Source organism: Phragmites australis, chromosome 1 (assembly GCF_958298935.1).
Source record: "Phragmites australis chromosome 1, lpPhrAust1.1, whole genome shotgun sequence".
Lineage (NCBI taxonomy): Eukaryota > Viridiplantae > Streptophyta > Magnoliopsida > Poales > Poaceae > Phragmites > Phragmites australis.
This window is the reverse complement of record NC_084921.1, coordinates 37,656,083-37,673,630: the sequence shown is the minus strand read 5'-3', so window position 1 is coordinate 37,673,630 and position 17,548 is coordinate 37,656,083. Positions and strand designations below refer to the sequence as shown.

Sequence of the window (17,548 nt, the reverse complement as noted above, 5' to 3'; positions counted from 1 at the left end):
TCTTTTGAGCCACCATCAACAGCGCGAAGCGCTATTAGACCGTTGAACGAATCGGGCAATCTCATCAGACGGGGTAGGATACACCTTCCCCTTTTAGAGGAAGTAGGGACAACGATACTATCATACGCCATCTGTTTTTCCGGCGTTGTTTTCTTTTTGAGCCAACATAGCAAGCCGACAAACCAAAGTACAAAAGAACCTCTCCGAATCCTCTCAGAGGAGAAATCACGAGAGGACAAAATCACAAGTAAATCTATAATAAAATCCACTGAAAGAAACTACAAAGTAAACTAACAACTAGATAAGAAAGTAAACTAACTACTAACTATACTAGTACTAACCATTAGGGAGGCCGGACCATCCTCCTCCACCAAGATTGGCAGGCTGTCAGGGTGAGGGGGCTGGCCGATCGCCGTTCGCCTCGAAGTCGCCTCGATCTCCTCCGATTCGCCTCCGCTCGAGAGCTCTCTATGTGTTAGCACAAGCGAAGATCTTGTTTGGAGCACGGGAATTTCGCATGGTTCTCGTTCCTGCAAGACTTGCTCTTGTGTTGGGCCTAAAAGTTGACATAAAAACAGATAAAATACAAATGACTGGCAAGTAACAATTGGGCCCAACCCATCCAAAACAACGATTTGGCCCATTGTCCAAGGCTTCGAACACCTACCTACTTTAGGCCCATCTCAAGTCAGAAGTGCACACATGACACAACACAGCATCGGTCCACCGCCCATCCATCCCTCGTCTGTCCGCTTTCTTCTCCGGATCGCCTCCGCCGGCGAAGCGGCGGGAGCCACATCCGTGCATCGATGATCCGTGCCGCAACCGTATTGAGATCCTACGTGCGCCAGGTGCGCGTGAGGAAATTCCTTCCGTCCCGGTGTAAGCATATCATCGAACACCTCACGCCCGCTGCTACTGATTCACCTCTTTCTATTGGCTGTGCAGGTGAATTCAGCCTCTAGCTGGCCTCTCGTTTCCAGGAACCCTCCGCTTCTTGGCCGTGGACGGTACATCTTTTTTTTTCTTTTTAGAACTTTCTGGAACTATGTAGCATGATTTTTGTGTGCCTTACTAGTGGCTGTTCAGTCCGGATGTCGGTACGTGCAGTTGAGAGAAGGTTGTGTTAGTTTCAGAACGTTTGATCACAGAAAATAGATTCATGATTGTTGAATGACCGGTTTATGATATGCGGCTCAATGCCGTTTGGCTCATGTCCCAGGATCACCCGTTGTAGTTTCAGAATCAGATTATTTATGCACTTCTTGTGAAACGAAGAGCCCAGAACAACAGCACAGGTGACAACATCTTGAACCAAAGAACACACTGAAGAAAGGATTGTTGATGTGTAATGTGGAATTTAGTATTTGTATTGTCGGTGAACTACGAATTTTACTTACTTAAGAGCATCTCCAACCGAGCCCTTTTCCCACCTCCTATCCTATATTTGAGGGAAAAACGATGAAAATCGGTCTCCAACCGACCCCCTATCCGGCCCCCTTTATTTGAGGAGCCCTCAAATCTCCTCTCTCACCCCCTATATCTAGGGGCTCCTCATCCGACCCCTCGCTCGCGCCGCCGCGCCCGCGCACGGCCCCTCCCGCACCGCCGCATTGCCCCACGCCTGCCCGCCCGCGCTTCCCCGCACCCGCTCGCCCGCCCACGCTGCGCTGTCGCCCCCTCACCGGCCCGCCCGTGCCGTGGAGGCGTGGAGAGAGGGATCTTGAGAGGGAGGTCGGGGAGAGAGAAGGAGCGGGGAGAGAGAGGGAGCTTTGGCCGGCGTCGGGAGAGAGGCTCTAGAGAGAGAGAGGGAGAGAGGAAGAGAGGGGAGAGAGAGGAGAGAGAGTTACCAGATATTAATAAAATAGAGGTGATTCGAATATAGGGGGTCAAATATGAGGGACCGGTTAGAACGCGCTGAGAAGTAGGGGATGAAATATGGATGAGGAGCCCCTAAATAAGAGGAATAGGGGGTCAAATATGAGTAGTCGGTTGGAGATGCTCTAAGAGCTCATACACCCGGTTATTTTAAAGTACTATACAGTACACACTGATCGATATGCTAGTAATGCTACTGAGAAAATGCCATGTGGTGTTAAGTGCTAGCCTGCAAACATATATCTCCAATTGACATGCTGAGAAACCCCCTTTCACGTTGCAGATGCTACTTACAAACGTTTTGCCTTGCCCTTGCGAGGTTCCTGTTAGATACAGGGCTATAAGGTGACGTCACGCTAAAGTCGACTTAGCTAACCAAATTTCCAAAGTTCTGCATATAATTTTGTGACCTCATGGTTAAGGACCAAAGCACATTTAAGTGTATGTTTCAAGTTGCCTTGCTAAATGGCATTGTTTGGTGTCTTATACTCTTATGTGTCCTGTTATATTTTGCATCACTGAATGGAGACATTGTTGTCTATGCAGTCCTTATTATCAGATGGACACAAAAGGACAAGATGAAATTAAAATGTTCACTGCAAGAGGATCTCATGGTTTCCCTGAGAATCAAGGTGATCTTCCAATACATTGGCTTCTTCAAAGTTGTCTCTAACTGACTGAAATTCATACTGGGTTGATATGATGCATATATTAATACTTCCGTGTATAATTTTACACATAAATTCTCCCTGTGCAAGCATCTCATCTATCACTGATGATAGGTCAGACGTGGAAAAGTCACGCCAATTAACATTTTGTTATAGTATCCATTTTTTTAGTGAAATGTTCAGATCTGAAGTAATCGTTCTCATATGAATTCATCTTTGGCAATGTAAAAGGAGGCGAGATGATATCAGGTACATCATAAAACTGTAAATATGATTTTGCTGCCTGAATATAGGTGAACGAACAGTGATGCATTAATTACATGTGGTGCAAGAGCTATTATGCTCCCAAAGTTATTCTGTTTCCTTCTCCGTAGAAAAAAAATATTAGAAACTTAGGAGCGCATTGTCATTCTTCTGACCTTGACCAGCACTTTGTTAATTCTTAATGGTATGACTTGACACCTTTTTCTTTTTGAAATGTATCACCTGACGCTTATTATTAAGTCTATGCATTTATCTTATTTCAGAATTAGCAAAGAAAAGTTGTGTTCCATGCAGCTCTAAGGATCTACACCCCATGCCAGAAGATTCTGCTAAAAAACTGCTTGAACAGGTCTTCATCTTGTACATTTTTGTAATGAAAGTCTTGATTAAGATGATTCCTACTCCATTGTCTGATACCTGAAAGCAGGTGAATGGTTGGGAATTGACAACTGAAGGTGGTATTCTGAAATTGCACAGAGCATGGAAGGTGAAGAGTTTTGTTAAAGGACTTGAGGTTTTTCAGCTTGTCTCTGCTATTGCTGAGGAAGAAGGTCCTTTCTTTTTCTATCTTGAATTTATTATTTCTTTGGTCCATAGTCACCTGTTTCGTTTTCGTCTATGCATTCTAAGAAAAAAAAAATCAAGTCAAGCAACTGCAACTCCAACTGTTTTATCTGTGGTATCTACTTAGTGCACTAACTGCATCTACTCCTAAGATTATTATCTGACTGCGACATAAGGTGATAAGGGACATGAGGGCTAGGAATCCTGCTCCAGTCAAATTTAGGAAACTATCCTAGATTTTCTATGATGAATAGGGAGCTCCAACATTTCAGAAGATAGATGTCCCCTGATATATCCGAGGTGTCAGAATCGAACTACTTTTTGTTCAAATCTTGTTACCTATGCATGACGTTTGTTCTAGTTACATGTGACAATTATATTTAGCATACTCAGAGGGTTTCATTCACATTTAGCAATGAAAAATTGAAAACGCTTCTAAAACTGGTCATGGGTTTTGCTACTCCACACAGAATCCAACAAATTTATTGGTGCACAATTTTCTTTCTATAACAATGTGAGCATAGTATGTTTAAACAGATATGCTTCCGCAGGTCACCATCCAGATCTTCATCTTGTTGGTTGGAATAACGTGAAAATTGATGTTTGGACTCACTCTGTCAGTAAGTGATTCATGTGGTTATTTTTGCTTAGTTTATTTTGATTGATGTGTCACTTGAGCAAATAACTTGTAAGATATTCTAGGCAAACCATTCATTCCAAAACTGAAGTCATCACCTTAGTCACAGTGAATCTGATGGTCAGGCAATGGTTTACTAGTTCTTTAATCTACTGTGTTAGGGATCTGGACTGTGATATTACTCAATTTGCAATATTCAAGCCAAATAACTAGGCCCATATGCCTTTTCCTTTTTGTGCTTCATAATTTTTTATAGGGTTTTCAACATCTTGAGGGATTCAAATGTTAGATTCTTTTAAAGGAATTTAGTCAAGTAATTTTGAGAGAAAATATAAATTCAGAACATGCCTTAGCTTTCTAAGTTTATTACAAATTTGCACGGAAAAAGGCATGCTAAAGCTTAACAATGGTAAGACCACTTGTTTACATTTATCCTTTATTGTTTTTGCAGGAGGTTTAACGGATAATGATTTCATCCTTGCTGCGAAGATCAATCATCTCAATTTAGAAGGCATTTTAAGCAAGAAAGTTAATGTCCAGAACCAGAAGTAGCTCTGCTGAGTCGACCAAAGCAGTCCTGTTTCACATGCTGTGCTCAAACTTTTAATATGTCATTCATATTTTCTTGAGAAACTGTATACGGTGTTCCAGAAGTCAAATGTTGAGGTCGCCTGACTGTGAGTTTGACTTGGCTGAAAATAAAAAAGCATGTCCAGTAGCACATTGTACTTTGCTCATGTCTTTATGCTAGACCATCAATCTACCATGGGTAATGCTGACTAAGGTTTCGATCTTTACGGCGGTTTGGAACACATGTGCCATTGTGTTAGGGATGGTAAGAATGGCAAGATTAGCAATTGTGTTTCTTTCAGCCCAAAGTTGAGTTCTTGTGGTAGGGAGCAAGTATGGTACTTGGTTTGTGAAGGTTGCATTGTCTACAATGCCTTGCGTGTCGTGAAACATCTAGCTATTGCGTGTCGTGAGAGGTACTTGCTTTGGGAAGTCTAGAGTTTAGATGAAGTAACTCCAATCGATACAGCTCCTGAATCTTCCGTGGAAGAGCATGAACCTGCACTGTCGATCCTTGAAAACCAGCTCGAAAACAATGTAGCAGACTACAAAAATAGCCGCTTTGGTCCCAACCAGTATTTGCTTTGCATACGAACATATCAGGCCACCAATTGAGTCCAACGGACGGTGACTAATGACACTCTTTGATCGTATTGTTACCGGTTAGTAGGTGGTGATCACTGCTGGGGCTTCAATCTCCTCAAAATGAAGAAGGCAGACGAGAAATTTGTAGCAGCACCAAACACCTTCAGTAAACTCTCATCCTGTATGATTCTGCAACTCAGGACTGCAACATGATGGACATGCATGCAGTTCAAGATTGGCAGCCACGTGTAGAAACTGCAGGGGCATAAAGAACTAAAAAGGCACATTACAGGGTATGAGAAGCTGATCTGTTAGATGAGTTAAGGACTTAGCCGTTACAAGACAGCACCTCTGCAACATCACTCACTATCGAGTAAAATAACGACAGCTGAAATTAGTCCCGGAAAACACACAACAAGTGAAATAAAAAGAAAAAGAAAAACAACACGCATAACGCCGTTGGATGGATCATCCTCTGCTCAGCAGCGCTCAAGACAGCAGATCAGCTAGTCTGCTCGCATCATGGCGCAGTGTGCCAAGGCATGGATGTAACCTGGCAGTGTAGAGAGGCTTCTCCCGCGAGAGCACAAGCCTTAGTAGCTGTGCTGCCAGAGCTGGTGTGATGGCTGGGTCGGCGCTGTCTGTGGATTGTTCAAGCTTCCCTCTGTGGGGTTCTGGGGGTGCTCCTGTGGCAGACCGGCCTGTGACTGGTAGAAGCTTGGGTACCCAAGACCTCCGTATTGAGAGGGCTGCTGGGTCTGGCGAAAGCCACCCTGCTGACTCTGGCCCTGGAAACCATAGAAGTTGCCAGGTGGAACAGCTGAAACCGCTCTTGAACCAGCAGCTCCATGAAGCCACATTGCTGAGTTATCACTCTGAAATTAAAAAAAAATGCACACTTCAAGATGAATGAACCTCCAAATCGAGAAACTAAAATAGTAAGAGTGAGAACTTTTGGCAGTCGAACAAGGCTACATCTAAGGGCACCAGAATTTCTGAAGACAGACCAGAGCATGTTGCAATCATTACCTGCTGTAAAGCCACGTAGTGATTGGGATCCTTGAACTGTGTACCTAAAGCTTCATCAAACCCCATAGTTGTGGGAGCGGAGGCACCCTGATTTATGCTGAAATTTCCAGGAATATTACCGGCACTTCCAAACCCTCCATAACCGGAGAGTGATGATGGCTGATGTAAGCTTGAAGCAGGAGGGCTGCTCTTGTATTGTGGCATCGAATATTTCATACCAGCTCCAGGTACAGCAGGGGCAGCAGATTGATGGAAAGGTCCATTACTTGAGTACGCTTGCTGGAAGGCCGCTGATGGTAGGTAGTAGTTCTGAGGCAAGTATGGATATCCAACCAGGCTGGCAAAAGGCCCGAGGGGTAGAGTTGGCTGAGAGTATGGATGTACAGGCAGTTGTTGAGGGAGAGGAAGCCCTGACGGAATGCTCGTACTGGGAAGATTTTGCGTAGACTGAGTGTTGGGGAAGCCTCCTTGTAAAGTCTGGAGAAAGTTCAAGAGAAGTGAAAAGCAGAATAAAAGAAAAAAATATTGAAATGGCAGCACATCGACATCAATACCACATTACCACACCATGAGATCAAAATGAGACCAATCCATCTAGCTATCACAAAAGTACAAACTAACAACAGACTCTACATAAGCATGATTCATTCAATAAACATGCTACAAACTTTCATGGACATGGAATTAAGGGCCACTACATTGACCACAAATACTTTTTCTTATATTCATGTCAGCAAATATGAATAGGTAACATAATGGAAGTTGGAACGAATAAGTAACATATTCAGCTCGTCAGAACTTGAATAAATACTCCATTTTAAGGAGATGTCATGATAGATCTTTTTGTAAGTGCAGATCTTTACCATTTCTTATCACTTGGACAATTGGAGTATGCATAAGATTTTTTTTAAAAAAAATACAGAAATATGTCAAAAAATATGCACCATATGTTCCATTGTATTACAAAATGGATAAAATACAGGAATATGTCAAATATTTGAATTACCTCTTGCAAGGAGATTGCTGGCAAATTATTAGTTGCTACAGATGGGTTGTATTTTGTAGCTGACTGTGTTTGCAGCAACTGTGAAAAGTCAAAATCCCGAAGAGGGGTAAGATTTGACCCCAGCAAGCTATTGGGTAGAGTATTTGCTTGCTGCAAGAATAAATCAGAGGAAAAAATAAGGACTACAAAAAGGCAAAAAAAAAAAAACAAAGCATGAAATTAACCAAGAAATATAACAATCATAGATAAATGCCATCCCATTCCAATCATTGCTGTAAGAAATATGATACTATCATTTTGGAAAGGATCGATTTAATTTTAACGTTCCTCAAGTTTCAACATTCACATTGAACATCACGACATTTGAGCACTGAAAAGAGGCAACAGGTCAATAATTTTTGACAAAGAAGCATCCAACAGAAAATAAAACATCAAACATCCTCTGCCAAACAACGTTGACCAGGCAGACAGACATTTTATCATATTAATATCTTGAAACCAAACTAGCTACATTCTTTGTTAATATATTAGCATGATTTTCGCATTTATTGATGCTATAGTTGGTCTCATACAGGCCAAATCTAGCTTCACTAACGGTTTCTACACTGAGCCTAGACTGAAGCATTGCATTAGCATACAACCCAGCAGCACAAACATATATATGGAAGTTTGAATATTACAGAAAAGGCCTCCAAAACTGTTAAAAAGCATAAATGCAAAAGAAATATCCAAAGCAACCACAAACTAGGGAGATTTCAAGACATTACATTAGAGTGGCGATTTGGGATTTGACACTATGCCTCAATGACATGTGGGGTCCATATGTCATAGAGGCATAATGATCCTGATTGGTCACCAAATTGAGTGTCGTATTCTAAATTATTCCCAAAAACTAATACGGGCAATTTTGCAATCTATTTGTCTAGAAAAACAAAGACTCTCGGTAACATTTGCTGCTTGCATTAACACTCTTATTTTCCTCCTCAACAGCAAGCTTCAGACAAACTATATAACTTCATAAAAAAATAATCATGAAAGCTTATACCTCTGCTAACATCAAGGTGTCAAATCACAAAGACAAGTGCTATATATGTGAAAAAATAAGTGCATAGTTCCTTTCTTTTAGAATAGAGCTGTCAGTGATCCTATCTCTGTGAAAAAGACAACTGTACCAGTATGCTTGAAAAATGGGAAAGATTCTGTGCTTGTGTGTTTCCTTGTGGGTCATCCATTGCACTTGGCTGTGTTGTGTTTGAATATGGATGACTAGAGACTGATGGCAGGTTATATTGAAGACCAGGCACATCTAGGGCACCCTGCCTCAGTACATCAGGCTCTGAAACTGAAGGTACATCAATATTCTCCATGTTAGTACCAACTCTGGTCTCAACATCCTCATTTGCTGAAGAATTTAGAGCACCATTGTCGTAGTAATCTTGATTCCTGCAAGAACGTCCTAATCAGAAGAGGTACATCTCGTGTCGTGAATTGGAAGATAGCAAGAAAAAGTTTTCACCTGGCATCTATTTGATTAACTGATGGTGATTCATCTGCAATAGGCACCTCCTCCAAACCGTTTTTAGGGACATTTGACGAAAGCAACCCAGAAAAAGCACCAGATTCAAAACTTCCAAAGCTCAAATGCGCACAGTCTACACTTGCAACTTGTAGATGATCAGGAAGTATAACGGCAGGAATATCTTCAGCAGACTCAGTTGCAGCTATATCTTCATTCTGTACGCTTAGATGCTGAAACTTTGCTGCCGCTGATTCTACATCAACATTGGAGAACTCAACTGCGAAAAAAGAAAAGGGAAAAGAAAAAGAAGCATAGTGAGAGTCAATGTATCAAATTATAATATCACTGTTTAGGACCGTGGTGTCCTGCAAGAAAAAAACCAAGAAACCAAGCCCCGTTTACATATTTCACTTCCTTGGATCAATAGCTCGTTACTTCGTCAGTCACTTGAAGCAATCTATGAGCCAACAAGGCAACAATTATGCATAACAGTTTAAACCAACCAAAGCCATCACAGCTTCCAAGAACAAGCATAATTGCTCATTGCTAATTCTGCTGGCAGAGATTTGGCAACAGATATACAACATTATCTGAAGGGATTTGACACACCACATAAAGAATTTACTGGCAAAGATTCCGCACAACATCGAAAAATCGTACTTATGCAGTTTTTTATTGGACAGTAGTTATCTACTTATCTCTAACAAGTTACAACACATATATCTTCTTACATCGGTTCATCTATTAAAGTTTTAGTAATGTTTGGAGTTAGAAGATAGTAATCATATCTATGGAATGTAATTTTGCTTTATCCAATTGAAAGTTCAAACGGTATTGAATGGCTGCATCTTAACATCATTTGTGCCTTCAGTTAGTTCATACTTAACAAAATGATATAGAGTTGGGATATGATTATGCATTTCTATTAAGATTCCAAGGCATGATACATACTCTATGGCATGATTATGCTTCTGCATATTGCTGAGAACTATGATCGTATCAGAACATACCTATTTAAGACTCAATATAAAATTAGAATCCTTCCATGTAACTACAATTGTAAAGTCTTAATCTTCTATCTTTTCGACCATTACTTATTTTTTATGTAAGGAAATAGAGTAATAACAGCTAAAACCATAGTCATGTGTGTTCAATGATATTAGACTGCAATCACCATCTATTTAGTCATGAGAAGGTAAAGGTTTCTAAATAAAATAAAATAAAAATTCATTATGTATGACGTTGATGTGCTCAAAATTTAAAATGACTTTCCATGTCAATGTTCTCACTGCTATATACACTGCCACTTCAAGACAGTAGAAGGGATAAGGCAGAAAATGCAAAAATGAGCGGTAGCAAATTTGAGTTTCTTATGTAAAGCAAAGCCATTCAACAATTGAATGATGCCCTTGGGCCTTGGGGAAACACTAAAGGGTATGCCACAATCCTTGTTACAGATTGTCTTAGTATAAATGTGCTTGGTGACTATTGGGCAGATAGAACTACAGAGCTCCTGCATGGCTGCATTCCATTTCAGGAAAGAGACATATTTCAGCAGATATTGTAGAAACTAACCTTCATCATCAACATAGGAATGCACTTCAGGTTGGTATGTACTTGAGTTCTGCAATAATTCATCATTGAATTGATTGTTCTCCTCAAGAATTTCCAAGTTTCTCTCAGATAATATTGCTGATTTAACTACAGTTGAGCTGTTCTCTTCTGCGTGAGAATTTTCTCGAGAGTTAGAAGCATCAGCAACCAACATAGATGAGTCTAATGATGCCACAGATAGCGATGGGTCACCAGATGTCTCAATGCTTGTTGATTGAGTTTCCGGTGCTGGCTCATCCTGTGGAAACCAATCATTCTCATGTGTTTGGTGGTTTTCAGCAGAAGCATGACTAGAATTCACATTCTGAGGAATAGGGTCTTGAAGAGCAGGAAATCCCTGGTCAAACGTTGTTGGTAGGTCTGTGCTTGCAGATTGTTTCGAGCTCTGGTTAAAAGAGCTAGACAAAGATTGGCTTTGACCAGCAAAAGATGCATCTGTTGCAGCCACTGGCTTGCTAGAAGACCTTACTTGAGGCCTTCCCATTTTCACTATATCAGCCATTGACATCTGACCTGGCACCCCACACCAATTGTGCTGAAATCCAGAAGATGATTGCGGTGATCCAACTGATCCATTAGGAACCACATCTTTGTTTGCAGAGAAGCTGCGACAGAGAAAAGCAAACAGACTAGTTATCAGTACTACACACAAAACAATCAGATCCAGCAAAAACTTACAATTCTTGAACCTTTGTTACCTTGGAACTGATTGCTTCTGTGTGGAATTGGTTGCTCGCGCAGAAGGTCCCAATATCGATGACCTTGAAGTCATGTAATCTGGTTGGATTGAAAATGGAAAATGAGACATAGATCATGACCAAATGCAAACACGCATGGATACAAACTTTGTTATTTAATCCTACCAGCGCCACTTGATCCAGACTGAACTGAACTGCCTCGTCCAGTACGGTCTGCACCACCTCTGATGGTTCTACTGTTTGAGTTACTTGCTCCTCGAGATCTTGGCTCAGGTGTTTCTTTAACCTGTGCGAAATCAGTACATACTGATGAAAGTTCTCAAGAAGCACGACACAGTAAAGCAGTAATTAAGAGAGTGAGTTTGCATATGTAAGCTTTTAACACAAAAAGGTCAATCACCAGTCAAGGATGTCTGATACATCGAACAATTGTTATTGACTCTATATGTCCAGTGAAACAGAACAATATAGAAAGATTAGCTACAAGTTTTTATATGAAAACAGTTTCAGACACTGCCAACAAATTTGATCAGCTACAGGTTCTCAAGTGGCACAAAATAAACGTTGGTACCAGGCAAGCTGAAATTACCAAGAACATTAGGTAGATAGAAATAAAACTCATACTCAACTGACCTCCTTTTTCTTATCACGCTTGCTCTTTACCTCTTGAAACGTATCTGGAAAGATCAGCAATATGTGAGATGTCATATATGAGATAGTAACTGGAACCATGAAATAACTACAAATCAATATTAGTGCTGTTGTTCACAAAACAAATGTGCATTGAATTGAACAGCAGAAAAAACTCTTTTTCTTCAATTGCAATATCAGCATCGCCAAAATTATTCCATTCGAATTATGCCAGATAAATTGCAGAAAGATGTTAATGTAATACAAACGTTTGTTTAGATGAGGTTCCAGTTCACTCATAATCCATTTTCCAACTTCCCTCATAAAGTTGGGATTGGTGAGGATAGGATGAATCACTGCTTAAATAAATTATGGCAGCTTTTCATCTGTTACAACAAAAATGTCAAGAGATACACCCTCAATATATATCTATTATGTGTCTACTGTAGTTCACTGTTACGCCACCTCACAGTTACGATCAAAAAACAGTATAGTTGCGACTCACAAGATAGGTTAGTTACTACAAACATATATAGTCATAACTGGGTACCTTATCTAGTCGTAATTATGCACTTTTTGTCATGTGATCGCAACTGGGTCACTTCTACGCACACCCTCAGTTACGATCCAAAAAACAGTACAGTTGCTATCGTAACTGACTTTTTTATCATATGATCGTAACTCAACTATCTGTGCGGTCGTAACTGGCTATTTTCTTAGTCGTAACTGTGATCGCAACAGGATCACCTCTGCGCACACCCCAGTTACGATCCAAAAAGCAGTATAGTTGCTATCGTAACTGACTTTTTTGTCATGTGATCGTAACTCAACTATCTGTGCTGTCGTAACTGACTATTTTCTTCGTCGTAACTGGGGGTGGTGCATCAGTAAACTACAATGCTTCTCGTAATTATACACTTTTTATCATGTGATCGTAACTCACCTATATGTGCCGTCGTAACTGATTAGTTTCTTAGTCGTAACTGGGGTGGTACGAAGGTAGCTGCAGCAACTGAGAGTGGCGCAACGTAGTTCACTGTTGCGCCTAAGCGCAGAATAGACTCGTCGTGTGTGTATATGTGTGTGTGTGTTGTGTTGTGTGTGTGTGTGTGAAAATCCTAGTACACAACAGTCAAAAGTTTACATTGCGAAACATAACTAAGGTTCATGTAGTTACCCAAACAATAATTTAGATGATATTCCAGCTCCCCCTCACAAAAATGATTTGTACTCATAAACTTGTAAAAATACATAAGCATGGTAGTTCTGACAACAAAAGTGGGAGCGGGTGCTAATACAGATCGTTAACTTCATCAACCTCAAAAAGAATATGACATAAGCATCTCAAGCCATCATCATCATTTTGGCCTTTCAGTACCAAATAAGAAGACAGAACACTGAAGATCAAACCTATGAAGCAACCAGGGCACTTAAATATTAGTTCGGATCTGTCTGACAAGGTTAAGCTCTTTTATAAAGGCAACACGATCATCTTAATGAAATCTGAGCTCATACTTATGGCATGTTGAAGCACAAGACAGACCCACAATAATCCTCATTACAAAGGCAAACAGAGTCCAAGACCTGTGCAAATTCCTCTAAGTTCTGCCCGAGATAAAATAATTGGGACCGTAAAGACCAAACATCAAAGAGACAAAACTAAATCCCCTCTATCCTTTCCCAAACTTAAATGGATGTATGCTTTTCCAATAACTGTCGCTCAATAGGATCCAAGCTCAGCAACCTATGTTGCGAAAATGTATATTTGTGCAAGTTTTTTGCATTAAGTCATTTGCACCACGGATTTTAACTTGTATTCGGCTAGAATTGCATTTAGTGGGAATGCTGTTTGTCTACAATTGATTTTTAATTATTAATATTTCCATTTTGAGTTCTGCGAAAACCAGGTGCAAATGGTTTCTCATATAACTCACATCTAAATTTTGGCAAAACTGATCTTTGTCATCCTGGCTTTATCCTATCCTAATGAAACAAGTGTTTAACTTTAAACTATAAGGCCATAAAACAAGTTTGATAAAATCTAGTTCTGATAAAACCAAAGATCCAAACAACCCCAGGTCTTGCATCCGCCATTGCATTCACTTGACAGCTTTGCCTTTCTGGTAATCTCATCAATTAAGCGTTTTTCAGTGTATCCCCTAAAGGCCCACATATTCCCCTTTCTTCTCGTCGATCTAATCCATTTTACAATGCAGAAACACCCAAAAAATTAAGTTAATCCTATTTCCTTAAGAAAGCACCTGAAGTTCCATATTTACTTCATCGCTCACCAACTTAATCCATCCAACACTGTAAACACAAAAAGGAGAAGGGAATAACAAGAAGAAACTGTTTCAGTTCATCCAAATCCATGCATAGAAACTACATGCGGTTCTCCTTTCAAACACAGAAGCTAAAGCTAACACAACGAAAGCGTAACGAGACAACCGTTATTTTCTCTCATCCTCGCGAGTCACTAATTGAACCGAGAAATCACAAAATAAGCACTGAAAACAGCAGAAAAATTCCACGCTGCAAACGACCCTTTGACTCACAATCCAAAAGCCTGAACAGGTAAATTCCTAAACAGAAGAACAAATCTCCGCAAATTCAATCCAAATCGAGACCAAAAACTCTAGCCTGTCGTGCCAGGCTGCCACTAGCCTGCAGCACATTCGCTCCCGAACAACACCAGAGCAGTAATAAATCACTGCAAATCTCCAGAGTGGAACAAAAAAGGCACGATTCCTGACAACACAACGCGCGAGAGAACTCCCCAGTACTCACTAATCAAATCCAATCACACACGCACGCACACCACAGTAACGACAAAACAAAGCAACCAAAAACAGCGAGAAAAAGGCAGCAGCGCGAGATAGGACCTTGGGAGAGGAGGCGGCTGACCGCCTCATCGGGGTCCATGCCGCACTCCCGCAGCGCCGCGTAGATCTCCGCGTCGGGGCGGTTCACGATCTCCTTCAGCCCCTGCACCAGCTTCCTCGCGGACGCCGGCACCGGCCCCGCCGCTCCCCTCGCTCCCCCTCCTCCGCCGCCGCTCATCCTCGCCCGAACCCCCGCCGCCGCCGCCGCCAAACTGGCTCCCACGAGGCGGCGAATCGCGGACCGGGCGAGCGGTAGTGCGCTGGGGTCGTCGCGGCAGCGGCGTCGCCTCCCCGCTTCGGCTCGGACGGAGTCGGCTGCTTCCACCTGCTCCTCCCCACCCACGCAGCGCAACGGCGGCCAAATTCCAAAACCTTCCCTGCCTCCGCCTCGCCTACCTTTATATACCTCGATGGGCTGCGGCCGGGAAGAAATGGATTAAAAAAGAATTTCCAATTTTTGTCCGCGCTTAACCCTCCCTCCTCCTATCCACCCCGCGTGCGACTTGTCGCGGAGGCGTCGAGCCCCTGAAGTCGCACGTCACACTGACATTCTGGGCCCGTCTCTTGCGGTCCGATGCGTGGTCACCGTGCTTCGGACGGTAGGTTCCATGCACGGGATTCCCCGCTCCGCCCCGAGCTAGCGTGTGGGGCAAACTATTCCCTGGGCCCACGTGTCATCCGACGCTGCGACCCGCGCGGCTCGAGGGTTATCCTAGAGCAGGCTGCGGCGGGGTCCGCATCCTCTGAGTGCGTGAACAGTACAAATGCAGTTTACACTGCAGTAAAAATACTGTTGCAGTACTGTAGTGAAATATTGGTGGGAAACATACTGTAGCAGTCCTATATCATTAAAATTCTGACTATCCATTCCTAATCCGACGAACGGGAAAATATGAACTGTGAAACACTGTAGCACATCTGACTTTGCCGAAACAAAGTCAGAGGATACGAATCCGCTGTGGCGTGAGGGGACACCTCGTCAGCAGTGTACGTGTGAGGCAGAGTAAGTGGGATCCTGGTTAGATATGATAATGGATCGGGTTGAGGTTGGTGGAGGAAAATCTACGTTCAATCCGAAATCTAATAGTGTCAATCCGACTCGAGTTAGAAATAACAAAAGAATGAAAATTAAGATCTGCACGTGCACCCGCCGAGTGCATATTGAGTCATGGGTGTCCATCAGGTCGCGGTGCCTCGCTGCACTCGTCTTGCTGTGACAGCGAGGCGACCAGGTGGGGAGGCTGGAGAGGGGCGACGGTAAGGACTAAGGAGGGACGTTGGGGAGACGATCCAAGCTACCAAGCAGGGAGGAGGGGCAGGCCGGCGGCGGGGAGGGGTGGCAGGGTGGGGACTCCAAGGAGGGGCAGTGTTGGTGAATCAGGAACCGGGGGTCCCCGAATCCCGAGGCCAGGCCAGCAATCCGTCACGTGGCGCCATCCCGCGGAGTCTCCTCCGCGAGGTAAAAAAGATTAAGTCCCGAGAGAGGGCGCTCGGGTCCACAGTCGGTGTTCCCTGAATACCCAAGTTCCCCGATGATCTACGAAGTCTAAGTGCCGGGAAGAACATGCTCGGGAAGGTATACGGTGGCCCCCGAGCACCCGAGTCCCCCGACGGTCAGGAAAGCTAAGTACCGGGAGAAACATGCCCGGGGCCGCGAGCGGTGGCCCCCTGGGCACCCAAGTATCCCGAAGACCCGCTGAAGGAAGTTCCGGGAGAGAGTGCTCGGGACTGCGTGCGGCATCCCCCGAGCACTCGGACCCCCAAAGATCCATACAAGTGTGCCCGGGAGAGAGTGCTCGGGGAGGTGAACAGTACCTCCGATCACTCGGTTCCCCGAGGATCAAGAAAGGGCATTCTCGGGAGAGAGTGCTCGGGTAAGTGAACAGTATCCCCGAGCACTCGGTTCCCCGACAACTCAGAGAGCCCCCTGACAGTGGCCCCCGAGGGGCCCACTGATGAGGTGTTAGCCAGTCAAAGGCCTAAGGTCGCATTTAAAGAGCGCGCGTGGCTTGTCAGCTCCAGCTGCTCCCGCCACGCTCGGTGTCAGTTACTGCCACATTCTGGCAAAAGGGCGTGGGGTCATTGAATGCACGGGTTCTGTCGGTGTATTAGGAACCAGGGGTCCCTGAGTCCCAAGACCGGACCGGCCGTCCGCCACATGTCACCATCCCGCGGGGTCCACCCTGCAGGAGAAGAAGAAACTAAGTCCCGGGGGAAGGTGCTCGGGGCCGTAGCCTCTAGGTTCCCGAGCACCCCGGTTCCCCGATGATCCGCAGAGTCCAAATACCGGGAAGGAAGTGCTCATCCAAGTGCTCGGGAGAGAGTGCTCGGGGCTGCACGTGGCAGCCCCCGAGGACTCGGTTCCCCGAAGGTCTCATCCAAGTGCTCGGGAGAGAGTGCTCGGGGCTGCACGTGGCAGCCCCCGAGGACTCGGTTCCCCGAAGGTCTCATCCAAGTGCTCGGGAGAGAGTGCTCGGGGCTGCACGTGGCAGCCCCCGAGGACTCGGTTCCCCGAAGATCTCACCCAAGTACTCGGGAGAGAGTGCTCGGGGCTGCACGTGGCAGCCCCCGAGGACTCGGTTCCCCGAAGGTTCGCGCAAGATCGTCCGACGACTCGAAGGGTCCCATCGTCGGGGTGTCAGCCAGTCAAGGGCCCAATGCCGCATTTAATAGGCACACGCGGCCTGACATCCTGACATCCTGACATTCTCAGCTGCCCACGCCCCAGTGTCAGACCCTGCCATGCACTGGCAGGGGGGCGTAGGTCCATTAAATGCACGGGTCCCGTCCCGTTTCATCTGGATGCCTCGGGATAACGTTGCCAGGATCGAAGCGCTCCGCCTGCCACCCTGTCCTGGCAGAAGAACAAGACAGGGTGGGCGCACCGGGCACCTCTGAGGCTGCCCGGTGGCCCCCCTTAATGGCGCCGCAGGGCATCCACAGTGGCGGGTGGTCGGATGCGCGCCGCATTTTTCCACCGCCCCTGTCACTTCGCCAAAACGGA

The 17,548-nt window shown here is 44.2% G+C and overlaps 2 protein-coding genes across 3 annotated transcripts; one reads left to right on the top strand and one right to left on the bottom strand.

The window, feature by feature from the left end:
* The first annotated feature begins 701 nt into the window (after window positions 1–701).
* On the top strand, window positions 702–4,739 carry LOC133917752 (pterin-4-alpha-carbinolamine dehydratase 2, mitochondrial). Of its 2 annotated transcripts, none has more exons than XM_062361622.1 (7): window positions 702–851; window positions 949–1,010; window positions 2,425–2,510; window positions 3,074–3,159; window positions 3,238–3,361; window positions 3,926–3,994; window positions 4,463–4,739. In XM_062361622.1, exons 1-7 carry the CDS (start codon window positions 810–812, stop codon window positions 4,561–4,563), a joined length of 570 nt encoding a protein of 189 aa, XP_062217606.1. In that variant the 5' UTR covers window positions 702–809; the 3' UTR covers window positions 4,564–4,739. The 2 variants fall into 2 exon arrangements, with proteins under 2 accessions (XP_062217606.1, XP_062217601.1); XM_062361617.1 differs by having other exon boundaries at window positions 702–857.
* A 676-nt stretch (window positions 4,740–5,415) lies between these two features.
* LOC133917741 (actin cytoskeleton-regulatory complex protein PAN1-like) lies at window positions 5,416–14,987 on the bottom strand. Its single transcript, XM_062361607.1, has 10 exons — window positions 14,545–14,987; window positions 11,666–11,709; window positions 11,198–11,318; window positions 11,033–11,111; window positions 10,296–10,939; window positions 8,718–8,997; window positions 8,374–8,644; window positions 7,202–7,351; window positions 6,196–6,672; window positions 5,416–6,041 (listed from the first exon to the last, which is right to left on the bottom strand). The coding sequence occupies exons 1-10, from the start codon at window positions 14,720–14,722 to the stop codon at window positions 5,760–5,762; spliced, it is 2,526 nt and encodes an 841-aa protein (XP_062217591.1). The 5' UTR covers window positions 14,723–14,987; the 3' UTR covers window positions 5,416–5,759.
* Window positions 14,988–17,548: the final 2,561 nt, after the last annotated feature.

Excerpts from the sequence above, each read along its gene's own strand:
- LOC133917752 (XM_062361617.1), top strand. The coding sequence starts at position 810 with ATGATCCGTGCCGCAACCGTATTGAGATCCTACGTGCGCCAGGTGCGC. Across the intron at positions 858-948 it reads CCTACGTGCGCCAGGTGCGC|GTGAATTCAGCCTCTAGCTG; the intron begins GTGAGGAAATTC and ends TTGGCTGTGCAG. Across the intron at positions 1,011-2,424 it reads CCGCTTCTTGGCCGTGGACG|TCCTTATTATCAGATGGACA; the intron begins GTACATCTTTTT and ends TTGTCTATGCAG.
- LOC133917741 (XM_062361607.1), bottom strand. The coding sequence starts at position 14,722 with ATGAGCGGCGGCGGAGGAGGGGGAGCGAGGGGAGCGGCGGGGCCGGTG. Across the intron at positions 11,710-14,544 it reads CAGCCGCCTCCTCTCCCAAG|ATACGTTTCAAGAGGTAAAG; the intron begins GTCCTATCTCGC and ends TGATCTTTCCAG. Across the intron at positions 6,042-6,195 it reads ACTACGTGGCTTTACAGCAG|AGTGATAACTCAGCAATGTG; the intron begins GTAATGATTGCA and ends TTTTAATTTCAG.